This window comes from Lethenteron reissneri, chromosome 11 (genome assembly GCF_015708825.2).
Source record: "Lethenteron reissneri isolate LAM-NWPU_2019-01 chromosome 11, ASM1570882v1, whole genome shotgun sequence".
Lineage (NCBI taxonomy): Eukaryota > Metazoa > Chordata > Hyperoartia > Petromyzontiformes > Petromyzontidae > Lethenteron > Lethenteron reissneri.
The window spans coordinates 5,696,131-5,722,622 of NC_083789.1; the positions used below are offsets into that span (position 1 = coordinate 5,696,131).

At 49.7% G+C, this 26,492-nt stretch overlaps 1 protein-coding gene across 1 annotated transcript in view; it reads left to right on the forward strand.

Annotated features, from left to right (window-relative positions):
• LOC133341329 (cytoplasmic dynein 1 heavy chain 1-like) overlaps nt 1–26,492 on the forward strand; it is a 62,290-nt gene that overhangs the window by 16,131 nt on the left and 19,667 nt on the right. The window contains 39 exon segments of the mRNA XM_061549868.1: nt 154–309; nt 610–723; nt 1,234–1,344; nt 1,892–2,101; nt 2,480–2,626; nt 3,339–3,505; nt 3,652–3,825; nt 4,305–4,470; nt 4,893–5,081; nt 5,710–5,913; nt 6,926–7,042; nt 7,507–7,672; nt 8,466–8,566; nt 9,213–9,372; nt 10,086–10,329; nt 10,883–11,066; nt 11,536–11,748; nt 12,341–12,579; nt 13,250–13,406; nt 14,095–14,322; nt 14,850–15,080; nt 15,692–15,832; nt 16,337–16,570; nt 17,246–17,452; nt 18,089–18,210; nt 18,807–18,972; nt 19,780–19,943; nt 20,142–20,271; nt 20,592–20,725; nt 21,064–21,178; nt 21,605–21,766; nt 22,374–22,588; nt 23,247–23,451; nt 23,776–23,913; nt 23,915–23,950; nt 24,085–24,204; nt 24,577–24,697; nt 25,724–25,919; nt 26,046–26,163. Of these exon segments, the coding sequence (XP_061405852.1) occupies nt 154–309; nt 610–723; nt 1,234–1,344; nt 1,892–2,101; nt 2,480–2,626; nt 3,339–3,505; nt 3,652–3,825; nt 4,305–4,470; nt 4,893–5,081; nt 5,710–5,913; nt 6,926–7,042; nt 7,507–7,672; nt 8,466–8,566; nt 9,213–9,372; nt 10,086–10,329; nt 10,883–11,066; nt 11,536–11,748; nt 12,341–12,579; nt 13,250–13,406; nt 14,095–14,322; nt 14,850–15,080; nt 15,692–15,832; nt 16,337–16,570; nt 17,246–17,452; nt 18,089–18,210; nt 18,807–18,972; nt 19,780–19,943; nt 20,142–20,271; nt 20,592–20,725; nt 21,064–21,178; nt 21,605–21,766; nt 22,374–22,588; nt 23,247–23,451; nt 23,776–23,913; nt 23,915–23,950; nt 24,085–24,204; nt 24,577–24,697; nt 25,724–25,919; nt 26,046–26,163 (6,402 nt within the window).

Below are 26,492 nucleotides of genomic sequence, written 5' to 3' on the forward strand. Positions count from 1 at the left end.
GTGATGATGATACTTGTGATTTCTATAGTATTTATGGCAATATTGATGCTTACGATAGTGCATGTGGCACGACTTGATTTTTATTCTTTTGGCCCAATGAAAAGTTTTTTTTAATTATCCCTCCTTCCCACCCATGGTCCTTAACCCCCTTAGGGGAGTCTGCGCCCCGAAGAGGCCCTGCAGACGCTGTCCATCTACGAGGGCAAGTTCGGGCGACTCAAGGACGACCGCGACAAGTGCGCGCGTGCCAAGGAGGCGCTGGAGCTACCCGACACGGGCGTGCTGAGTGGCAGTGAGGAGCGCATGCAGGTCCGTTGCCGCCGCCCTCGCCACCGCCTCCAACAGCCGTTGCCGCCACTTTTGCCACTCGCTATCGCTCGCTAACGCCACTACCGCTGACTACGACTGCCACCACCACCATTGCCACCACGACTTCCACTGCTACTACCACACTTTTATTTCCCATCACCACCACTGCTCCCCTGCTGCCAATGCCACCACCTCCACTACCGCCGCTACCACTGCCTTACCGTCACCCATATCACTACTGAAAGTGGACCACCGTGAAGAATGTTTGGATTTGCTGGATGTCGCGCGCCCGGTGTACAGGTGGCGCTGGAGGAGCTGCAGGATCTTAAGGGCGTCTGGTCCGAGCTGTCCAAGGTGTGGGAGCAGATGGATCAGATGAAAGAGCAGCCCTGGATCTCTGTACAGCCGCGCAAGGTGACTCAAGAAATTTTAATATTGTCGTAAGAATTGTAGGTTGTATGGGTGAGTAAAATAATTGGCTACTTGTGCAGTAAGTGGTGATAATAGTGACACCTATGGATGTAATTATTCGCTCTCTGCAGAATGTTATGAATTCTCACACATCTTGGTCAATACCCAATTTATTAATAATTTCCCTATTTGTCGTTGTGTGGTACATGTAATCTTTATAGTGGTACAAATCTATACATTTTACACTTGTATAATTTGCCAAATATATTTACGAGTTCAAAATACCTGTTTTAGAAATCGACATTAAGGTGTAATTGAATTAATAATTGATGAATAAATAATGTCCCAGTGCCTACCTCTGTGAGGACGAGTGGTAAGTTGTGAACTTTTTACTATCCGTGGCTCCAAGAGAAGAAAGGGCCCTGGCAGAAGGTCGTGTTTTAGGCATTTTTTCCCCTCCTCTCGTCATGATGTGGTGATGATGGCTGGGGTGGTGGCTGTGTTTGTCTACAGCTGCGACAGGCGCTAGACGCTTTGGTGAACCAGCTGAAGAACTTCCCAGCTCGCCTGCGTCAGTACGCTTCCTACGAGCATGTCCAGAAGCTGCTCAAGGGCTACCTCAAGGTCGGTCGCTCGCCCGCTCAGTCGCTCCCTTACCCTCCTGCTCACTCGCACTGCCGAGATACAGCCCTCTGCTTTGTGTAAACATTTTGGGGCCGCGTTGATGGTGGTTTTGACACATGTACATGTACAGCCCTTCTTCATTTCACTGCTGGATGGGAGCCTTTCCACGATATTTGGTTTGTGGGGGTTACACAACCATGCTTTGCCACACTGGTCAGTGTGGGCTGGTGTAGTGAATGTTTAGACATGGGTTAAATGTACTTAACCACCACCGTCCGTATTAATGCTGCCTTGTAAACTTAAACATATACAACTTTAAGCTTAGGCTTCCTGCGTGGGCTGTTGTATGCTGGTGCCGTGGCTAGCAAAGGGATGAAGCCCTAATGCGTGTTGCCGTTGGTCACCTGACCTCGACCTTCACTCGTGCGCAAATGAGCACTCTCGCTCAAGAGCCGATGGGGAGACCTGCTGAGCAAACGAGAGCTGGGGCTAGTGAGCGCATGCGGATTTTCACGCCACGCGGTGCGGGTGGGGGGTGCGCGCTCAGGTCAACGTGATGGTGGTGGAGCTCAAGTCGGAAGCTCTCAAGGACCGCCACTGGAAGCAGCTGATGAAGCGCCTGCGAGTCAGCTGGGTGCTGTCGGAGCTCACGCTTGGCCACATCTGGGAGGCCGACCTTCAGAAGAATGAGGCCATCGTCAAGGACGTGCTGCTGGTGGCGCAGGGAGAAATGGCGCTAGAGGAGTTCCTCAAGCAGGTGTGTGTGTGTGTGTGTGTTGACCCCTCCTCTAAGCTCATCGCCTCCCCTGCATCTGTTTTGCTCCTCCAGTGCTGGCTCCAGTTCCGCCCCAATTCACTGGAGTTTTCGTCGGTTTGATCGCTACGCCATCCATACCTCACATTTGTTAGGTGTCTGTTAAGTCCCAGGATTGAATCTGGTCATTTCATTTGTCTACCACGTGAGCATGTTCATTGCACTGCATCCATGTGTTGATTAATTAATTTGTTTTAGCAAATGCTTCCATTGTTGTGTGTCTGTTAATAGCTGCGGATTTAGTTTGTCCATTAATCGGCCCATGAGATTGGATCCTTTATTAATTTGGCTGTGTGCATTCACCCGTCCCTGGCACCGTAGATAAAGGAGCTGTGGAACTCGTACGAGTTGGACATGGTGAACTACCAGAACAAGTGTCGGATCATCCGCGGCTGGGACGACCTCTTCAACCGCGTGAAGGAAAACCTCAACAGTGTCGGTGCCATGAAGCTCTCCCCCTACTACAAGGTACGCCCCTGGCGTCGTTATTTCATTTTAACTTTGGGGTTTTGTTTTCACTTTCATTTGTAATTTCCGAGTTTCTCCATCCTTTAGGGAGAGGGGTCCCATGGTTGGAGGTGATCCGTGTGTAGTGTTGTTCGTTGGTCTCATGATCATGCTAGTGTAGTGTAGTACAACCATGCGGAAACGAGCAATACTATAACGGCTGTTGCCGTTTATTAACGCACACTCTCACTCGGCATCCTACACTCACACCAGTGTAGGTGCACTCTATGTCCGTCCTTCACACGGACACTGAATAACTATTTGGATCCTACCCCTTGGCTCTCGTCTGCCCGGGGCAGGGGATCAGCCAACACCGCCCCGCGATGAGGAGAGATACCCCTACTGACTTCATAAAATCATCTTATATAAATTGCAACAAAAAACACTTTCGACTCCTTGGCTCAAAAGACTCTTGGACATGGTGAACTACCAGTTAATAAATAAAGGCCACTCATCTATTGTGATGTTCACTTTAAATAATTGACCTAGACGCAAATGTGCAATTCTCATTTACATGCCAAACTGTGAAACATTTCAAAAACCTTTTTAAAATTACCGATTAATCATAGTTTAATGCATCATGTGCGACACCTTTCACTCGGCCTTGCCCCCACCCCTACGACCACTTCAGACACTCCCTGATTAGTTCCTTTTCGCTGCCGCTATGGGACAGGTGTTTGAGGAGGACGCCCTGAGCTGGGAGGACAAGCTCAACCGCATCCTGGCGCTCTTCGACGTGTGGATTGACGTCCAGCGCCGCTGGGTCTACCTCGAGGGGATCTTCACGGGCAGCGCCGATATCAAGAACTTGCTGCCCGTTGAGACCGGCCGCTTCCAGAGGTAGGCGCGTCGCGTTACCTCGTGGGGCCCCTCGTGCGCGACTCATGTGAGCTGCCGCCGTCACGTCACATCACATCACACTGGAGACTTGTGTAAGGTGCGCGTAGTAGTTTTTTTTTAATGTGTACGTTGTCGTGTTGCCACAGCATCAGCACGGAGTTCCTGGCGCTCATGAAAAAGGTGTCCAAGTCGCCACTCGTCATGGATGTGCTGAACATCCAGGGTGTGCAGCGCTCTCTTGAGAGGCTCGCGGACCTCCTGGGAAAGATCCAGAAGGCCCTGGGCGAATACCTGGAGCGGGAGAGGGCGTCCTTCCCAAGGCATGTTCCATTTTCTGTTCTCTTACAAACAGGGGTCCAAAATTGGAAAATAATTGGAGTTCATCCATATCGGGGGTATTGGTGAAGCAGTATCATACTCTACTGAGTATAGCAATGCTCAGATTTGCACAGATTTGTACTGGTTTTAAATGGAGGAAAACGTTTTGCTCTGCCTGTCTCTTTCTGCTGGTCTGCTTGCCAACCTGCCTGTCTGTCTGAATTTATACCTACCTCCTGATATTCTTGAATTTCTGTCTCGCCATCTCTTTTTCATTTTACCTACATGCGTGCTTGCTTCTCTCTTCGAAATATCTACCTGCCTCTCTGCCCTGCCTGCCTACTTATCTCTTTACCCGTCAGTTTGTCTTCATCCTGTTTGCATGTTCAAGTTTCCATGTCTGTTAGTCCAAAATTGCCACACGACGTCAATTTTGTATCGATTTTCATTTCTTTCAAATGTTTATTTTCCTTATTGCCAGGTTCTACTTTGTTGGTGACGAGGACCTTCTGGAGATCATTGGCAACAGCAAGAACGTGGCGAAGTTACAGAAGCACTTCAAGAAGATGTTCGCCGGCATCGCCGCCATCCTGCTGGACGAAAATGACGGCGAGATCCTGGGTATTGCCTCCCGGGAGGGCGAAGAGGTGAGGGGTGGGAGGGTGCACCCTGGTCACCCTTTTGCAGTACTCGGCCCCGCAACGGGGTTTAAAATGTTATGTATTTTAAAAAAATCATTATAGAAAGGATTTCGTAAAAAAAGTTTTAAAATAATAAGAAAGGTGATTGGTTATTGGTGTCATCTGTCATATTATTTTCAAATCTAGTCAGTATTTGAGAATGCGAAGAAATTATTTGGGAGTCATCAGACTGGGTGCTGACACTGACACCAAAAAACTGATTTTATTGTGGGGAATTTTTTTTTTGAAGTGTACTCATGGTACGGACATGCCAAGATTTTCGTAACGTTTGCCAATTTTTTGGCAGCACTGAATGGCTAGGGTTAATGCTGAGTGGCCGCAAACGTTGTCCATTTCCCACCCTCCCACCCCCATGGCGTTCTCCGCAGGTCCTCTTCAAGACGCCCGTGTCGATTGTGAAGCACCCAAAGATTAACGAGTGGCTCACCCTCTTGGAGAAAGAGATGAGGGTGACGCTGGCTCGCCTGCTGGCCGAGGCCGCCACAGAGCTGTGCACGCTCAGCAAGGAGAGGCCGATCAACCCGGCCGCCTACCTCTCCTGGATCGACATGTACCAGGTGATGGGACGACAGGGCTGTAGAGCAATAAGTTTTGGCTCGGGGGGGGGGGGGGGGACAGAAATAGTGCTGTAATAATTATATTGCCATAACCCTAATCCTTTTAACCCTGTTTAACTCCTCACATTAATGGCTACGATGTGTCCATTAACACACCAGTTTTCTCACCCGCTGGGTACACAAATCGATTTAATTTTTAGGACCAAAAATGCTGTTGCTCTGAAAAGTACTACTGCCACAAACCAGAATTGATTTTGACGGCCAATGTGGTGCGGTAATGGGTGTGTCATAACCACGTATGGGTTATAAATGCACAATAGGATTGGAGGTGAGGGTATGGTTAGGGCGACTGAGTATTATTTTTCTCCACATCAGCAGTGTTCCACACAGCAGTGCCACTCAAGCGCCACCTGCAGTTGTTAACTGTGGTGCAGGGTGATTTAAGCAGGTTTCATTTACATTTTTTACAAAAATAACTATTGCAGGCAGTGCTCTCCCCATGATGCCTTGCAGGCCTCTGCTGTATCATAGTTGACTACCAAAGCATTTCTTATGTTGTGCGATGAAAGATGTAACAATAATAATAAAATGTTGACAACATTTTTTGTCTTTCATTGGTGCTGTGCAGGCCCAGCTCGTGGTTCTGTCGGCGCAGATCGCGTGGTCCGAGAGCGTGGAGAATGCGCTGAACACGGTAGCTGCCGGGGGGCAGCCCGACGACCAGGGCCCCCTCTCGGCCGTGCTGACCAACGTAGAGGCCACGCTCACCGTCCTCGCTGACTCGGTGCTCATGGAGCAGCCCCCGCTCAGACGCAGGAAGCTCGAACATCTGGTGCGACGCCCCCCCCCCCCTTACCAGCAAAACGCTTCTTGATGGAAGTGGTGTCACAACGATTTGCCACGACTTTTAAAATATTTGTATTTTTTTCATCATATTGGAAACCTGGTGAAGGTTTTGCAATTGTCAGCTCACTTAGGTGGTGTGAAAGAAGTTCAACAGACAAACATAGTGTTCAGCCAGAAAACTATAGAAATGTTATTTTCTCTCAACAAATAAATCAGTGATCTTGACCTTTTAAAAATAGTCTTATGTTTTCCCAATTTTATTCCGATGTTGCTATCGGCATCATGTCACAAATGTAAGTATCCATTCACAAATCTGGCACAGCAGTGTTTCTCTCGCCCCATGTTAGAGAATGGACTGTGGAAGTAGATATCACAGAACTGTTTTAAAGATTCCTTCAAAACAGCAAAATCTTCCAGAAAAACCACCGTATGTCAACGCTGTGTGCAAAAATCCCAGTGGGATGCAAGTGAAACAATAACAACCATAAGACAATTTAGATTAAAGTTACCAGGCTAACTCTGTACTTCAACAAACATGGCTTAACAATACGTTTTCGAAATCACCAAAATAAAGCTTTAAAAACTATGTAACGGTGATCATAGGAACTGTGATTCAAATTGAACAATAAACGATATACATGTGCGACCAAACTTTGCAGCCATAGCTGGCAGCATGAGTCCACTCCATAACAGCAGGAGTATCAAACATTTTCAATGCACCTTTAAAGATCAGCACACTATAATCAAAACTCGATCATACTTTGCAGCGGACATCCGGAGCGATGCATTTGATTTCAGAACGTGGAGTCTCATTGAGGCCTTCCTGGATTAATGTAAGTTTAGTATTTTTAAAGATATTTTGGTGTTGTAGAGTGAGCCAGGTATTGGTTGGGACAAATTCCCTAGATGAATAAGCTTTGTCACTAACAAAAAAACACAATTTCTTACCTCTTCTTCCTTGTTTCTTGTGCTCCCACTCACCGGCTCGGCCGTCACAGATCACGGAACTTGTGCACCAGCGCGACGTGACGCGCATGCTGCTGCGCAGCAAAGTCAACCACCCCAAGTCCTTCGAGTGGCTCAGCCAGATGCGATTTTACTTTGACCCTAAGCAGGTGAGGTTCTTCCTCTTCCCCCCTCCTCACCATTCTACCTCAACAACATATCTAAGTGCGAGGTAGTGGTCTGATAGATCTGTGTGTGTACAGATCGACTGTGGGGTGAGGGCCTCATCATGTCATGCTGTCTTAATAGTTATTTTACGATGCTTCACCGCGCTGGTTGATACTTCACCGCGTGGTGGGGATTATAAAATTTTAGGCATAGGTACAGTCCAACGATACATTTCTCTGCATCACCCCATGCTGAAAGCGTAAACCCGCAGAAGCCTGCAGCACCTGTTTTATGCAAGGTTGTCGCCCACCCACGCAAGCACCGTCCGGACTCGATCCTGCTTAGCTTCCGAGATCCGATGAGCGTGGGCCCATTTCCGGTGAACTAAATCGCCCTGCAGAAGAAGGTAAGGAGAAGGCCATGTGTCCAACTTTGACACAGTCCCTGTCGCGTTTGCGCTTGACAGTCGGAGGTGCTGCGGCAGCTGTCAATCCACATGGCCAATGCCAAGTTCAACTACGGCTTCGAGTACCTGGGCGTACAGGACAAGCTGGTGCAGACGCCGCTAACTGACCGCTGCTACCTCACCATGACGCAAGCTCTGGAGGCTCGTCTTGGGGGATCGCCCTTTGGTGAGTCACTGCTATCCAGTGCACTGCGCTATTCAATGGATTATGTTATCAGGACCACTGGGCTATCCAATCGACCGCTGCTGTCTGGCTCACTGCACTATCCAATCGACTGCGGTCTCAGGCCCACTCTTCTGTCTACCCCAACGTTATTTCTGGCCAGCAAATGGTATCTGGGTAGCCATGCTTTCTTTCCCCACTGTGCTCTCTGGCCCCATTGCGTTTTCTGGCCATCCAAATTATCCAGCTCTGTGTTCCCTCTGCTGTCTCCATTTCACTGCGCGGGCCAGTCCACAGTGCTATATGGCCCACTCGCCGTGCTATCTAGCCCGCCACTTGCTTATCAAGGTGTCGTACTACAGGGCCATGCTGTGGTGTCTAGACCTCCATAAAAAAATTTTGTTCAAGGTTGAATATTAACAATATAGAATCGGTATAGCTAATTTTTTTTATATTTAAACTTTTATCGGCTATAAATAAATAAGAGGTTAAGATAAGATGAGTTTTGCCTTACAATCTAGAATTGGGGCTTTAGGCAAGATATTTTTTTTAGGTATTCAGTCAAATAATTGTGCAGGTATATGCTCCGCTTAGGGAAATCCCACATACCCACGTAAAACCAGTTCATTATAGCTCCACTTTTCTATCCGAAAAAAACTCTACCCCATGCCTAACAAATAGAGTAATTTTTTTTATAAACTCCTTATCTTATCCAGTTCAGACATTTACGAACACCGGCTTGTGTTTATGACACGTCGTCCTCCTGCTTGTAATCCCGTGCCGTGCATCTCCACAGGGCCTGCCGGGACAGGCAAAACGGAGTCCGTGAAGGCCTTGGGCAACCAACTCGGGCGCTTCGTGCTCGTCTTTAACTGCGACGAGACCTTCGACTTCCAGGTTAACAGCATGTTTTATTTGTAACAAGCGATTTGTATCGTGGCACTGCTGTGGCCATGTGTGCCTGGGTGCGTGTAGCTTTCATGCTGATTGGGTGTGCGTGCGTATTGGGAGAGGTGGCTTAGTAGTTTGTGGACTACGCTGTGATCCTGGTGACATTGATGTGATTCTTGTCCACGGTATCTAAACCTGTTTTAGGCCTCCCTTAGGTTGGCTCAACCGTAAATGAGCAATCTGGTGTTGCATAAACATAGACACTGGAAGACAAAGGTGGCTAGGCGTGGTACTGGTAATACTTGTTGTGCCATTCTGGCCTTAATAGGTGCTCGTTTAACATAATTTGCCCCGACAGTCTAAGAACACATTCCTGCGGAGGGAGCTGGTAGGAACGTTGGGTTGTTCGGTCAATGGCCAGGGTCAACGGCGGCGTGGTGTTTTCCGCAAATATGCCCGACTGTCAAGGCGGGCACAAGCCGGCGTGAGTAGGTTAAACATTGAGTTTTATAAGGGCACTACGGGGTGACCAGCCCCTCCCCTCCCACCCCCCCCACCCAGTCCCTCCGATGGACACAATAATCCCCTGTGGGCTGGTGTAACCAGGAGGTTCCTACCTGTATAACCTTTGTCTGCGTGCGTGTTTGTGTAGGCTATGGGCCGCATCTTCGTGGGGCTGTGCCAGGTCGGTGCGTGGGGCTGCTTCGACGAGTTTAACCGCCTGGAGGAGCGCATGCTGTCGGCTGTGTCGCAGCAGGTGCAGTGCATCCAGGAAGCGCTGCGGGAGCACGCCAACCCCAACCGCACACGCGGTGTGTGACCAACATGCCCCCATGATAACCACGATAACCACAACTGTGAACGGAAACACCATCACCATAATCACCGCGGGTCGGCCAGGAGATGGCAGGACAGCAATGAGTTCTTGTATCTTATCGGTTAGGTACTGTGAGCTTTATCCCCTCATTATTTGGTGGGCTTTCTCTGGGTTCTGCCATTTCTTCTATACCAAATTGTCAAAATTTAAATGCAGGATCTTCCTGTAAATTATTTTTTTAAGCTCACTAATGCTTTTGTCGGCGAATAAAAGGAATTCTAGTTAGGATTGGGCTGTCTGATTATTTAAGTAATCAAGCATTCTTCCGATTATCAATTTAGTTAATCGACTGACTAATCAGAAAATAGTTGTAAAAAACGTGTCACCTCTGTTAAGACATGTGCTGCTGGTCAGGAGGTGATTGGCTGGGCTTGATTACCTCGTCAACTGTGTCACGCTGGCCATGGCTTGTTCGGGCAGCCACAATTTTTTAAGGGGACCTGAGTAATGCAGTATGTAAAAATTAGTCTATTTATCAATGTTAGTCGAAAAATCTACTCAATCAGCCAATAATTTCAGCTCTTAATTCTAATTACCCAAACAGCAATCACACCCGCCTCAACAGCAGTGACATTCACAACCAGGGCGCAAATGCAACGTCCTTTGTGTGTGCGCGCACGTGTGCCCTGTCTCGCGCGCACCTTGCAGAATCGCCGCCGGTCACGTGCGAGCTGCTCAGCAAGCAGGTGAAGGTGAGCGCCGAGATGGCCATCTTCATCACCATGAACCCCGGCTACGCCGGCCGCTCCAACCTGCCCGACAACCTGAAGAAGCTCTTCCGCAGCCTGGCCATGACCAAGCCCGACCGGCAGCTCATCGCGCAGGTCATGCTCTACTCGCAGGGCTTCCGCACAGCCGAGGTGCTCTCCAACAAGATCGTGCCCTTCTTCAAGTGAGCGTCATTCCCCCCATTCTCACCTTCTCGAGGACCCTCCTCCCCCACCGGCCGGCATAAGCCATGCATGATTCTTGAACGGACGCTCCGGTGGTCTCACTCTATCCACAGCCGGGTCGCACGGGTGACTTGGTGAAATATCCTAATGTACTCTGCTAGATACGCTCATGCCACTGATTTAATTATACACACATGCGTATGGAGATAAATTTGATTCCTATCGGATTTTAGGGTTAGGCCACGTAATAATCTGGCCAAGACTGTGTCGTAAGATCCCCCCCCACCAGTCCGCTATATCCAAACAAAAATTTAATTATCACTGTATAAGCGTTTAACAAGCCAATTATTATTGTTTATTATTGCTCACCGGTTTGTTGAAGAATAATTTCGACAGCCAAAATGTAGTAATTAGATACGACGTTCACGATGTAACGTCAGGGAAATCCAGGAAGTCGGAACGTGCCTTGGCTACCTGCACGGTCCAAAACGTGTGGCGGAAGCAGCATTGACGGTCTCCGATTTCCTCCTTCCGCTGTCCCCTTCCGCCCAGGCTTTGTGACGAGCAGCTCTCTTCCCAGAGCCACTACGACTTTGGGCTACGTGCCCTCAAGAGCGTCCTCGTCAGCGCCGGCAACGTGAAGCGCGATCGCATCCAGCGCATCAAGCGCGACAAGGTGGAACGCGGCGAGGAGGTGGATGAGGGCCAGATCGCCGAGAACCTGCCCGAACAAGAGGTGACGTGCCCGCGCCCGTTTGATTGCGTTTACGATGCGGTCCCCAAACCCTGAAATCTTACTTTCAAAATTGTTCGTCACGATTTAATTCCAACGATCGATAACCATCTTTATCTTGTTTGTACAGTCCCCATTTGTACCATTCGTCTTAAGGTAGATAAAGTTTCACGTACAGAAACTCTTAATTGTCCCACGGTTACTTGCAGAACTTAATAGAGTAGCTTTTGTGGACTCAAGTAATAGTTCTTATTAACCAGAAGGTGCTGCCACCTGGGAGACAAAGTGCGGGCATGTGTCTCATGTTAACAGTGACTGGGTGGTGGAGGGATAACCCAGGTAGCCTTCAGGTCCCTCGTGCTCCGCGATTTCATTACCAGTCTTAGTTTAAACAAAAACCAACGACCCCATCTGCAGGACAGGCCGGTGTTGGTACTATAACTTTTCTCGTACCGTGCTCACTTGTGTGCAGATCCTGATCCAGAGCGTATGTGAGACGATGGTGCCCAAGCTGGTGGCAGAGGACATCCCTTTGCTCTTCTCGCTGCTGTCGGACGTGTTCCCCGGCATTCCGTACCACCGCGGCGAGATGGACGCCCTGCGCCAGGAGCTGCGCAAGGTCTGCCTGGAGATGCACCTGACGTACGGCGACGGAGAGGAGGTTGGCAGCATGTGGGTGGAGAAGGTGAGCGCGCACACCGCTGCCGGGTTGGATTTGATCCTTGGTTGAAGGCGATTTAGTCGACCAGGGCATGCCGTCCGCGTCACCAATGTTTGCGAAGGTTTGTAACGACAGATCCGAAGTAAAAGAGCAAACGGCTGTAATCTTGTTAGGTACGTGTCCAGGATGTGTGTAACATGCACCAATGCTTGAGTATCAAGCATTGTTGGTAATGCTGCCACTGTCCCGTGACTGCATTAGAATCTAGACTGCTTCATGAGTTCTGCTTGGCATATTTGGCCATCTCTTAATGAAATTTTTATACTTGTGCAAGAAGCCATAACACTCAGAGTTCCTGCTTTAGAGATAACTCAAGCCTCCACAGAAATGTTGGCCTTCTACTCGCTCACCCTGTATGTGATAATATCACACACAGTGATGGTCTATGATCCACCAAGCCCACTTCCCAAATGAAAGACAATGTGTTGATAAATGCTTGCCTGACAGCTAAACAATCGCTTAGTTTTGTACACAACCAAGACCCAGTCCGGGAGCTGCCAAAGGACCGTATTGGGTCACACGATTATTGACATGCTGATCGTTTTGCGTGGTGCAGGTTCTGCAGCTGTACCAGATCACACAGATCAACCACGGCCTCATGATGGTCGGCCCGTCGGGCAGCGGCAAGTCCATGGCGTGGCGCGTCCTGCTCAAGGCCCTGGAACGGCTCGAGGGAATGGAGGGTGTGTCCCACATCATCGACCCCAAGGCGCTGAGCAAGGACCACCTGTACGGCACGCTGGACCCCAACACACGCGAGTGGACCGACGGCCTCTTCACGCACATCCTGCGCAAGTGAGTGCGGCACGGTTGAACGTGTCAGTGAGCAAGCGAGCGAAAGAGTGAGAGTGCTTTCGGATGCGCTTGGAGCTATGCACTTCTTTATATAAATTGAAAACGAATTTCTCTAGAACTACTTTATGTGTTTAGTTTGTGCGAATCAGAGGTGCGGGGGAAAGACAGTTGGCTACGTACGATGCGAAAGAAGTTCAACATACATACAAGAGAGTGAATGAATGTAGGAGTTGGAGAGTTAATGAGCGAGTTATTGATAAAATTAGTAATTGAACTAGTTGGTAAGTGAATGAGGGAACAAGTGAGAGGGAGTGAGTTAGGAGCACTGGGCCGTCTTAAGAAAAGAGTCTTCAGACTCAGTGAGGCTTTCCTGGGTAAACAAGCATAACACTAATCGTACTGTTGTGCTTACTAGGGAGTGAAATTCATACCTAATGATTATTGTGAAAGTGATGAAAATAATATTGATGATGGATATAGTGATAGAGATAATAATGATGATGATATTGACAGTGATGATGATGAGATTTATCCGTGTGACTGGGATTTGATATCGCAACCCCACAATTGAAAGCACGTTGCTACTTTGCTTACTGAGCCGGATTTTTTTTTTTTTGGGAACTTATTCAACTGTATTTTCTGTCTTCCACCCCCCCCCCCCCCCCCCCAGGATCATCGACAACGTGCGCGGGGAGCTGCACAAGCGGCAATGGATTGTGTTCGACGGCGATGTGGACCCCGAGTGGGTGGAGAATCTCAACTCCGTGCTGGATGACAACAAGTTGCTCACGTTGCCCAACGGAGAGCGCCTCAGCCTTCCGCCCAACGTGAGTGGCACTCGCCACCCCCCCCTCCCCCCGCCAGCGCCCTCTTTACCCAGTGGTGACGCCTGATTAACATGGACCCCGGGTAAAGGGAATTAAATCGTGGCAGCCCCCTGTTTCATTTCAACATTATTTGTAGTCCAGCACTTGGGCCCCTTCGGCCCTTCAGCATCGGTGCAGTCTCACTGCCTGTACACTTGATAGCTACGCCCACTGCCTTTACTTTAGCGTTACACCTACAGCTGCCTTGCTGTAAGTTACGAGCATGGCACTGTTTATCTTAACTCTAACCCATCCCAGAGTAAAGCCTGTCCTCATCTGACCTCGAATACAAACTGGTAAATATGCCTGCAGTAATTCGCCCCTTCCACAATTTACTGATGTCCGATGATGCCTGTTTCATTAAGAACTCAATTTAAGAATTTCTCTGCATTGTTTGTTCTTTCTCATTTGTCACATTAGCCCAAGGCTAACGTTTTTATAGAATGTGCATACATTGTTAAGAATCGATCTTATGAGCCCAATTTCAAGAATCGATTTTTAATGACGTATACAGGAGAAAATAATGCATTTCAATCTGGTCTGCTGGTGAAACGCTCCGTGCCCGTGTTTATTTTGAATCGATCGTTCTCTTCCACGGCACGCGCGTGCCTGCTCCTTGGTGCGTTTCGTCGTGTTTGCGCACTTGCAGGTGCGGGTGATGTTCGAAGTGCAAGACCTCAAGTACGCCACGCTGGCCACGGTGTCGCGCTGCGGCATGGTGTGGTTCAGCGAGGACGTGCTCAGCGCCGACATGGTGTTCAACCAGTTCCTGACTCGCCTGCGCAACGTGCCGCTCGACGAGGGTGACGAGGACACCCAGCGGCGGCCCAAGGTGGTCGAGGAGGAGGAGACCGAGGCACTGTCGCCCATGCTGCAGGTAAACGTCCCCCCCTGTCCCCCCAACTCTTAATGGCCTCCAGTACTTCCTTGCTCTATGGTCAGTTCAACATACATCCAGAAACTCATTTATTTAGAACTGCTTTTGTGTTTAGTTTATCGTAATACACTACAACTGCTGCACTGCTCTCTGCTGTTCACCGGATAGCTCCCGCAGCAGCCTACAACATCTGTTTTATGCGTGGTGGTCGTCACCCTGTCCAGGCTCAGCCTTGCTTAGCTTGCGTAGATTGATATCTGGCACATTGTGGGTGATTTGGTTAGAGTCCTTTTATTTTATTATTATTGTAATCCATCCATTGTCTCGAACAGACAGTAGTTGTGTACACAGCCATAGTAGGAAGACTGCCACCAAAGCTCATCTTCAATCAAAAAAAAATCACACCGCACTACTGACTCTGCCACCACTAACGCCGTGCCCTTATGATCTTCTGCCCCTGCCATCTCTCTCTTCTCCTCAACATTCTCCTCCTGCCCTCCGGGATCTTCTCCCGCACCCCCACACAGATCCAGCGCGACGTGGCGTCGGTGCTGCAACCATTCTTCGCGTCGGGCGGCCTGGTGATCAAGTCGCTGGAGCACGCATCGCGGCTCGAGCACATCATGGACTTCACGCGCCTGCGCTGCCTGGGCTCGCTCTTTTCGCTGCTGCACCAGGCGTGCCGCAACGTGGCGCTCTACAACGCCAACCACCCAGACTTCCCCATGCCCTTCGAGCAGCTTGAGAAGTACATTCAGGTTGGTGACCTCTCCTGCCTCTGCCCCATCCAGCCCCAGCCCACTCGTCCCACTGCCACCTGCCTGCTCATGTCCCGTCCTCGCTTTCTTCTATGTGAACCAAGGCTTTGATGAACCATGCTTGTAAAACAAAACAGCGCCTTAGTAGCAGGGTTGGTGGATTACGCACACATCATTTTGTGGCCTTGAGACTTGACATTAGTCGAGCGGCAAATTGACCAGGATTCGGCAGTACAGTAATTAGGCTGCTGGCCAGAGTAACGGAGTTTATATTTGGGCCTCCTGGCATATGGGTTTTTGACAGTTTATTTTGAAGAAATATTTTTGGTACAGGAAGAAACTGGGATATCTGGAGAATGTCCGCATAATGAGTGCACAAACATTGTTGTACTGCCATCTTCTGGTTGCCTCTAATCCCTGTGGCTTTGGAAGTGTCACAAGTCTCTGCGTGATCCTTAACCCTTGCCTCCAAAGTGCTGCATGACAGGCGTGGACCACCACTCCCAGCAGAGTCCCGAGACTCGGAGAGAATTTCCTGAAGGTGTGCGAGTGAGAAACAAATCATTAAAGGCAGGGTGGTGGTGGTGGTGGTGCCGTTTGTTTCTGTGCAGCGCTACCTCGTGTACTCCATCCTATGGTCCTTTTCTGGTGACGGCAAGCTCAAGATCCGCTCAGAGCTGGGCGACTACATCCGCCGGGTGACCTCCATCCCACTGCCATCAACTACCAACGTACCCATCATCGACTACGAGGTGAGGGGGCATATGGCTCACCTGACCCCACACGCACCTGATCACTCGGTAAAGTGAGCATCTCATACCATGTAGCTTTGTTCTCTCCACTGGGACATGCTCACTTGAAAACACATTTAGGCTGCATAGCATTGTGGGGTTTACACGTAAGCTTTATGCAGTGTGTAGGTGTGCCCATAGCGTAGCCTACTATATTCCACCAGACATTAAATGATTGGATGTTATAGCCTGCTTACTGAGCAACCTGTTATCCCTTCGTGTGAGTGACAGCTTACCTCCACATGCTGTTTTTTTATGAACTGGCCCAACATCTCAAGCAAAACCCTCTTAAAATCGATTGTTGAGAATCTGAGCCCTTCCTGGATAAAAAAAACAGCACTAACCACCCGCTTGCAAGGTATAGAAATCCAAATTAAAGATTTCTTACGTGGACGGTTTGTCGCACGTATCACAAGCAGTAGGAATCGGCCAACCATTGCAATGTTCACGCCCGTTTGCTACCAGGTGTCGATCTCAGGCGAGTGGGTACCCTGGCAAGCGAAGGTCCCGCACATCGAGGTGGAGACCCACAAGGTGGCGGCGCCCGATGTGGTGGTGCCCACGCTGGACACCGTGCGCCACGAGGCGCTGCTCTACACGTGGCTCGCAGAGCACAAGCCGCTCGTGCTGTGCGGCCCGCCTGGCTCCGGCAAGACCATGACACTGTTCAGCGCGCTGCGAGCACTGCCCGACATGGAGGTGCGTGAACGTTGTTTGTCCCACCAGGGCCTGATTATAGGAAGCCGCTGGAACTATGCACTTTTATATGTGGATTGAAAACGAATTTCTTTAGAACTGCTTTTTTGTTTGTTTTTTCCCCCCCTCTGCACCTCCGATTACCACGGTTGGTGACATACATACATATATTTGAGCTGGGTTTGATTGGGTCGGTGGCCTGGATATCCACACCCAGCCCCCACCACATTTAGTATACCCCTCCACCTGGCGATGGTGGCTACGAGTCACGTGTCTACTGCAGTTCTGAATGGACACCTTCGTCCCAAACCATGATGCTTATAACAACTGGAATAAAGTAGGTACATTTTTTTCCCTATAAAAAATAAGGCCATAAGGACAGTTTCCCCTTGTTTCTGGAAACGTACCTCCAAGTTTAGTGAAAAATAGCAAAGGTTCGGCCATGTCTCTGCCAAATAATTGGTGTTCAAACGGTTCTTTTGGTTTCATCCAAGTATTGGGTGGTGTTACTCTCCACTGATGATCCCAAGTCAGTGGTGAAATTACCACATTGCTGTTTGTTTATTTGACAACCACTGGTGATTTCCCAAAAAGCAGTACTCATGGTGAGGGTCGGTGCTTCGTTTGGACACCTGGCAGAGGTTGTGAAAATGGCACCCCGTGTGACTGTGCCCGCAGGTGGTCGGTCTCAACTTCTCGAGTGCCACCACCCCGGAGCTGCTGCTCAAGACATTCGACCACTACTGCGAGTACCGGCGCACACCCAACGGCATGGTGCTGGCGCCCGTGCAGCTTGGCAAGTGGCTGGTGCTCTTCTGCGACGAAATCAACCTGCCGGACATGGACAAGTACGGCACGCAGCGCGTGCTCACATTTATCCGCCAGGTACGTCAGGGTGTCCCGATTGTTTATTTTTCTCTGTATTCATTTTTTTTAACCCTTTCTACTTTCTTCACCCCCCCCCCTCCCCCACATACTGACCAAGTATTAATGTCAGATAAGACTTGCCAGTATCAGCTGAGCTTCTGGGAATGAAAATTTCACAGCCCCATTCTGCAGTGTTTGTCTTAAGCTTTTTGGCTTTTTTTAATGAAAGGAAAAAGACATCACTGTGTATCTGACTAATCCCCACTCAATGTAGACTCATTACAAATTCAAAACAACTCTGCTCGGCTCATATTCAACCCTTCCCTATAATTCCCATACCTCGACCCTCGCAGATCAAGCACCTCCGATTAGCCACGGTTGGCTACGTACCCTGGAAAAAAGTTCATCCATAAACACTTAACAATTTACTTCCACTGTGACTAGATGATTTGACACGAATCGGGGATCACCATTTGACTCAAGAATCCTTGTTGCTCATTGGTGTAGTGGCTGCGAGTTTCACGCGATCAATCGCAAACGGCAGTTCATTTTGAAACAATGTAATCTTGCACGCACAGTTTTATCCAGCCGTGAGCTTTAAGGGTCCATTTCAATCGATGAGTCCTCGCCCCGTTACTTGTGTGCACGCCGCAGATGGTGGAGCATGGAGGTTTCTACCGCACAGCGGACCAAACATGGGTGAAGCTCGAGAGGATCCAGTTCGTCGGCGCGTGCAACCCGCCCACCGACCCTGGCCGGAAGCCTCTGTCGCACAGGTAAGGAAACGAACATATCCCTTTGTACGCTTGGGTTTTCCTCGGGGCATTCCACTGAAAAATGTAAGCAAAATTTGATTTGTCAACTCCAAAGTGGAACATGCTTTTACTGCCTCATGAGGCCAATATAATGTTACACCTGTTTGCTCACCAACAACAACCGCCGTTTTCCACTGTGGCAGAGCTTGTGTCGGACACGGCGCAAGGTTTACCCCACCCATTAACACCACTAACATCACCGCCATCATCACTCCCACTTACCTATCACCGCTGCCACCATTACCACAACCATCACCATGGTCATGCCTACCACTATTAGCACAACAATGGCTGCTACTATCACCGCTACCATTATCACCATTACTGCCATTGCTATTTCCGCTCGCACTTTCACCACCGTCAACCCTGGCATCTCTACCATTGCTGCTACGACTTACCACGAACATCACCACGACCACCACGAACATCTGCACCATCAACACCACCAATACCAATATGACCATCACCCCATTGTCACCATTACCATCGCCCTATAAACTTCACGTCCCCCCATCCACACGTTGACCTCACTCTGTCACCCCGACTCCTGTTGGCAGGCTCCTGCGCCACGTGCCGGTGGTGTACGTCGACTACCCGGGACCCGCGTCGCTTACGCAGATCTACGGCACTTTCAACCGCGCCATGCTGCGCCTCATCCCGGCACTGCGGGCCTTCGCCGAGCCCCTCACTGCCGCCATGGTCGAGTTCTACACCATGTCGCAGGTGAAGAACGGTCCCAGGGGCCTCCGATAAGTGTGGTTGGCTACGTACGGTGCGGAAGAAGTTCAACATACTTACAGAGGTGGCGAGTGTGCGATTTCAGGGGCTGCGTTTGCCACACTTTAGCAGTGCTTGTAGAAATGTATGTTTGTTGAACTTCCTTTGCACCGTACGCAGCCAATCGTGCTAATCGGAGGTGCGGGGGAAGGACAAAAAACTAAACACAAAAAGCTTTTCTAAAGAAATGCATTTTCAAACTAGATTTAAAAGTGCATAGCTCCAGTGGTTTCCTAATATCGATTTGAAAGAGCGTTCCAGACGGCCGGTTCCTGCCGTAAAGGAATATGGAATTTACAGCATCACAGCTTAAAAAGTACCATTAGAAATGAGCACTGCCCTTCACTATTTATGGCACTTTTATATATCGACATTAGATTGCTGCATGGGAGCTTGAGTATAGACAACCACACACTGCGCTTGACCCCAAGTCCTATGCAGTCCTCGCTCGGTGATTCCAACACCGTTGTTACAAACCCCAAAGAGACAGAAAATGAGAGTGACCAAGAAAATGGGATTATAGTCAGGATCTTGCTGGTGCTAATCAATTTGGACACAACCATTATGAAGCCCCCCCCTCATGTCCACAGTAATGCTGCCTTCTATCCTTCAAAACAGTCATTATGGACCCTCTGGTATATAGAGAGAGACAGCAGGAACCAACTTAAAGGCATTGGAGCTGGGAAATCCGCACGTCATGTTCACTTCGCACGCACGTCTTCCTTCTCCTGCCCACCCACGCGAACCCCACAGGAGCGCTTCACACAGGACATGCAGCCGCACTACATCTACTCTCCGCGTGAGATGACGCGCTGGGTGCGCGGCATCGTCGAGGCCCTGCGGCCGCTTGAGAGCCTCCCCGTGGAAGGCCTCGTCCGCATCTGGGCCCACGAGGGCCTGCGCCTCTTCCAGGACCGGTAACGGAGGCACTGCTCGCTCGCTCGCTCGCTTGGCCGCTCACTCATTCGCTCACATTTAGCAGTTAACATATGACCCGATTGCCCTGAATGCACCAGATGTCTTTGTGGGATCTTTGAAGCTAATGAGGGTTGTACTGAATTAGTGTTTGGATGGGTAACCGCCATTGCATATAAGGTGTTACCGTCACCCGGCAGCCTCGTGGACGATGAGGAGAGGCGCTGGACGGACGAGAACATCAACATGGTGGCGCTGAAGCACTTCCCCAACATCGACCGCAAGCAGGCGTTGGAGAGGCCCATTCTCTACAGCAACTGGCTATCCAAGGTGCAAACCCTCCACCACCGCTCCGCATAATACGTTGGTTAAAGGAAGACTTAAACTAAAGCACAATCAAATAGCTCTCGTGTTGTATATACGCGTATCAATGCTGTGTGTCTCGGACTGCTCGACATGAGCTTGACAGCTTCGTGAATTAAAAGAAAGAATACTTTAACTGGTACGTCAGTGGCGTCACCACATGGACGTTATATTAAAATGGATGGGTGCATTATCAGCGGTACCTGTGTACCACCATCATGCCGCGTGAATCGCTGTGGAGTTGTGCCGGGTTGTGCTTGATTCGCCGTATCGCCCCCGTCGCGCAGGACTACGTGCCTGTGGAGCAAGAGGAACTGCGCGAGTACGTCAAGGCGCGCCTCAAAGTCTTCTACGAAGAGGAGCTGGACGTCCCGCTGGTGCTCTTTAATGAGGTCCTTGAGCACGTGCTCCGCATTGACAGGTGACTTTTTGTCTCTTCTTTTTTTCCCCCAACTCAACATGAGTCGGGTACATAGCACCAATCACAGAACAGGAAGGGGGGGCCAACAATTGTGCAAGAGATCAAGGCGGCAGGGCTTGGTGAAGGAGGTAGACGGGGGGGACAGGTGACCTCTTTAAAAATGCTTATGATGACTCATCAGTGAAAGGCAAACGGTCAAAAACGTAGGTCTTCCCGAGTGACCTGAAGACTCGTCTTCGTTGCTGTTGAGTCCTCTTATGTCGGCTGCTGGGAATCTCTCGCAAGTGCGGCTTCCGCTTTAAACCCCCCACGTCCGGTCCGCTTGTTCCGCTGTGCAGGATCTTCCGCCAGCCGCAGGGCCACCTGCTGCTCATCGGCGTGAGCGGGGCTGGGAAGACCACGCTGTCGCGCTTCGTGGCCTGGATGAACGGCCTGAGCGTCTACCAGATCAAGGTGGGGCCCACACCCTGATATACAAAATTAATTCAACCTTAGCCGGAAATGGTTGTGTGCCGATTTTTTTACCTGTCATAAATCCGCACTCCATTGCTGATGTTGGGCTTGTGCTGTATGCGAGAGAATGCGAGAGAATGCGAGCAAAGAGGAGGAATGAAGGTGGATATTGGCAGGTAAAAGCAGTAAAGGCAAATGAAGGTGGTTTTTAAGTTTCGTGTAAAGGTGTATGAAGGGGTTGCGCGTAGTGATCATGGGGAAAATCTGCCAAGATGGGGGAAATGTTTGCGAAGGTGGGTGAGCTTGAAAGATGTCACCGCCACTTAGTGGTTAAACGGCGGTTGTTGCTTAAATGGATGCGAGTTGAACGCAACTGCATCTGTGCCCCGCCCGCTCAACCGACGTCCGCATCCTCCCGTCCCGCAGGTTCACCGCAAGTACACCGGCGAGGACTTCGATGAGGACCTGCGCAATGTGTTGCGTCGCGCCGGCTGCAAGAACGAGAAGATCGCCTTCATCATGGACGAGTCTAACGTGCTGGACTCGAGCTTCCTCGAGCGCATGAACACCCTGCTCGCCAACGGCGAGGTGACCGCTGACTCGTTTTCTAACTTTGGCCCGCGCTGAATGCGTTGTGGAGCGGCGGGGGATGGATGAATATTGTGAATGCAGTACGGAAACGTGAAAAAAAATCTCAGCGCAGTGAAAATGCCCTGGTAAATTTAAAGGATTGTACTAATTGAAGGAGTTTTATTTACTTACTAGCCTTTTGCCCGTTCAAGGACGGGTGTATTTTAGTAAATCTGAAACCTGCAAGCGAAAAGCAGACCGCGACGTGATATATTAGTGCCAACACAATTCTTCATTCAAACAGGCTTGTTTTTTCTAGATATATCGTTTTATCGACATAGAAGCGGCTCTAAGGATAACAGAGATGGCGACGATAATGTGGATGAGATCATTATAATGACAAGATTAAAGCAATAACAAGTGATAATAACAATGATGGCGATGATGAATAGAAATAACCCTGTGACAGTGATGGTGATTGTGACGTGGATACCAATGACGACGATGGCCATGATAACGCTGGCACTGGTGCGATAATGACAGTGATGGTGAAGATGGTGATGCCGACGACGATCGTGACGACGATGCCGCCGCCGTCGTCGTCATCGTTGTCTCGTCCCTGTAGGTGCCGGGTCTGTTTGAGGGAGACGAGTATGCGGCGCTCATGACCGGCTGCAAGGAGGGATCTCAGAAGGAGGGCCTCATGCTGGACTCGCACGAGGAGCTGTACCGCTGGTTCACCAGCCAGGTCATGCGCAACCTGCATGTGGTGTTCACCATGAACCCGTCCTCCGAGGGGCTGAAGGATCGCGCCGCTACCTCGCCCGCGCTGTTCAACAGGTGACAGTCGCCCCCCCACCCCCCCCATCCATTGAGCATTGATTTAGCTGCTTGCTGGTCCAGAGTAAACAATAATACATATTTCTCAAATCGGACTCGACAACTTGGGAGGGGTGGGGAATTGCCGCTAAGCCAACGTAAAGAAACGGCTAATCGCCGTTCTCCCACAGTAATTGTCTCTTGCTCAAAGTATAAACACTTGGTTAATCACCACTATTCTGACGTCAAGACACAACCTGTCACTACAAGCTCAAAGTAAACATGGATAATTGCACTGAGAATACCATGCTGTTCAGGTGCTTCATTTGATTGTTATTGTATTTTGAAGTCTCAAATGAATTCAAGGCCTGCTCTCCGATGAGCCATTCTCTTTAGAAGTATACCTGCTTGTGATACAATGCCAATTTATTAAAAAAGGTTGCATCGAGGTCTTTTACGAAATACTTTTTTACATTTTGAATTATAACCCTCTTTCGGTGACCTCTGCCCTGCCCCCGCTCCACTCGTGCTAACACCACCGCCCTAACTCATTTGAAAACGAATTTCTTAATAACTTTTTTGTGTTTAATTTGTTGTCCTTTCCTCTACAATTAGCACTTGTTTATGTACAGTCCGAAAGAAGTTCTCAACATACAAACGAACGCTTTCCCTGCCACAGGTGCGTGCTCAACTGGTTTGGCGACTGGTCAAACGAGGCGCTGTACCAAGTGGGCAAGGAGTTTACGAGCAAGATGGACCTAGAGAAGCCGAACTACGTGCCGCCGGACAGCATGCCGGCCGCGTACGATAACCTCCCGCAGCCGCCATCGCATCGCGAGGCCATCGTCAACGGATTCGTGTTCGTGCACCAGACGCTGCACGAGGTGCGTTGCTGAGCCTGCACGGCACCTCGGTGGCACGTGCTTGCCTTGCCCATGCACTACCAGCCTGCTTGCCTGCCAGCAGCCCCCACCACACCAGTCGGCTCAACAGCCAGTTTTCTCACGTGCGTGTGTGTGTGTGCACGTGTCTGTCTTATTGATTTGTTGGCTGTCTGACTAAGTCTGTCTGTCTGGTTAATTGCCATTCTTTTTGCCTGCCTATTTGTCCACCCATTTTTATGGCTCTGTCTTGGTTGGTACATTTGTCTGTGGCTGCCTACCTGTATACCTGTCCGCCTGCTTAACTATCTCTCCTGCGTGCGCCAGGCGAACCTGCGCCTCACCAAGAGGGGAAACCGGACGACGACCATCACGCCGCGCCACTACCTGGACTTCATCAACCACTACGCCAACCTCCTGAACGAGAAGCGCAGCGAGCTCGAGGAGCAGCAGATGCACCTCAACTGTGGGCCTGCGCAAGATCAAGGAGACCGTCGACCAGGTGACGCCCATTGCCCCGTTGCCGAAGCACGAGCGCGCTGGCACGCGAACAGGTCGTCGGGTTTTGGGCTCTGGTCCGACGTTGCTCGGCTCGGCTGCCACCTTCATCGTTGTCGTTTCATTGCTCGTTGTCAGGTGGAGGACCTGAGGAAGGATTTGTCGATCAAGTCGCAAGAGCTCGAGGCGAAGAACACGGCGGCCAACGACAAGCTGAAGAAGATGGTGAAGGACCAGCAGGAGGCAGAGAAAAAGAAGGTAGGGTGGTGCGTGTGTGGGTGGAGTTGTGTTTTTTGTCATCGTTATTGTTCTCTTTGTCAGCACATACTTTTAATTTGGATCTGGTATTCAGACAGTACATGCTCAGATGATGTCACAGGCCACAATGAAGTATGAGCTATATGCAACAAGCAATATGCACTCCAGTAACAAGCAAAGCACTCGTGGCATTGTAGGTTTGTAAATGTTTTGCTACCGTTTTAAAATTTGGGCACTTTGTTATGTATTAATTAGGAGGAGGGAGGTTTTGAATGGCATTCCATTATAAACCGTAGACGGTAGGGTTGCGTACTATTAAGTGGCAGCCGCGACATGAATTTAACGCACAGTTTGGAACGACGCGACACGCAGGTCATGAGCCAGGAGATCCAGGAGTCGCTACACAAGCAGCAGGCGAAGATCGCCGAAAAGAAGATCAGCGTGCAGGAGGACCTGAACCAGGTGGAACCGGCCGTCATCGACGCCCAGAACGGTGAGCTCAGTTGCAAGAGACGAAACCCAAAACAAGCGACAGAAGATATTCCCCAAATCTGTGCGTTGTCTGTTTCTACTTGAGTCCAAAGCTAAGGTCCTCGGACCATCCCAGTGGCCACCACCAATCAACATGAAACTTTTTTTTCTGATTGCGTTAATGTACTTCAAGTTAATGTTGTTTTGTGTATGGCACCAGAAGTAGACAACTACTTAAGGTAAATTGTAAGACCATGATTCGGTTTGTTTTAAAAACAGGCAATCAGACAAGTGAAGATAACAAAAAGCAATATTCACGTTAGTCAGGGACAGCCATTTTTTTTGTATTCAGGAATTATAACATTTGTAAGCTTAAATAAAATATTTCAATGTGATGGATACAACGGAGCACGAGTAAAAAGGGACCTTGAGATGAATGTTGATAGTTGTAAGACTTAACCAGCCATTGCTGAGACGAGTGTAGCTAATGGCCAGCTCTATAAATGTGAGAACAGCACATGTGAGAAGCTGGCCTGAGTTTGTTCACTGTGGGGGTTAGTGGGTGGTGAAGGAGCTTGTGTACTTGTGGGGAGCAGTAGTGTGGCGGTTGGTGCGCTGTGCTACCAACCTGACGACCCAGGTTCGATTCCCGCTCACGATCAACACCAGTGACGATTATCTGAACCGGTCCTGGGCCTCCGCTAGGTCGACTCAGCCTCAAATGAATATCTCGTTTGATGTGATAACATCGCCACGAGGGAGACAAAGGTGGTCGCGACAAAGGTGGTCGGGCGTGGTTTTGGCCACCTACCCCCTCAAGGCTATACGGGGGATCTGTGTCATGTGTACTCAGTATGGTTTTGAATGTCGGTGTCACCATTCGCTGGATATCTTTATTATTTCATTTCACAATTTCCTTTGGGCCAAATGTTAAGAATAGTGAAGTCCAGTGGACGGCGACACCGACCATCAAAAAACAGTTTTTACCAAGGTTACAAAACCTAATTTGACCTACTTACGCGTGTGTACATGCATATGCGTATTTCAGCGGTGAGCTCGATAAAGAAGCAGCACCTGGTGGAGGTGCGCTCCATGGGCAACCCCCCGGCCGCCGTCAAGCTGGCTCTAGAGTCCATCTGCCTGCTGCTCGGAGAGGAGACCAACGACTGGAAGAAGATCCGCCAGGTCATCATCCGCGAGAACTTCATCACCTCCATCGTCAACTTCAACACGGAGGAGATCAGGTGGGGGGGGGGGGGGGGTGGGACGACCCTGATGGCTTACGCTAGCTTTCTATCGCATTCTTTTTTTGCGTAACTCATCTGACACCCGACACTAACGCCCATCTCCCCCGCCATGAACCCCGACAGTGACGTGACCCGTGACAAGATGAAAAAGAATTTCCTGTCGAACCCGAGCTACAACTACGAGATGGTGAACCGTGCGTCGCTGGCCTGCGGACCCATGGTGAAGTGGGCCATCGCCCAGGTGAGTTTGAGGGGCAGCGGGGTCAGAGCCTTCTTCATGATCTCCAGTAGTCAGTATAGCCTTCTAACCTCCAACTTAACTACTCTAACTTAACTATTGTTATTTTACCAGGTAAAGCACACTGAGCTATATAGCTCTTTTTCAGAAGTGACCTGGCTATCACAAATGATCGCTCAACGAAGTGACTTATTGCATGGAAATTTATAGCAGCCAAACATTCGAAGCGCATGTTTCTAAACGTGGGGGGAAAAACCGGAGGACCCGGAGAAAAATCCACGCAACCACGGGGAGAGAGACATGCAAGCTCCAAATATACAAGCGCCAGGGTC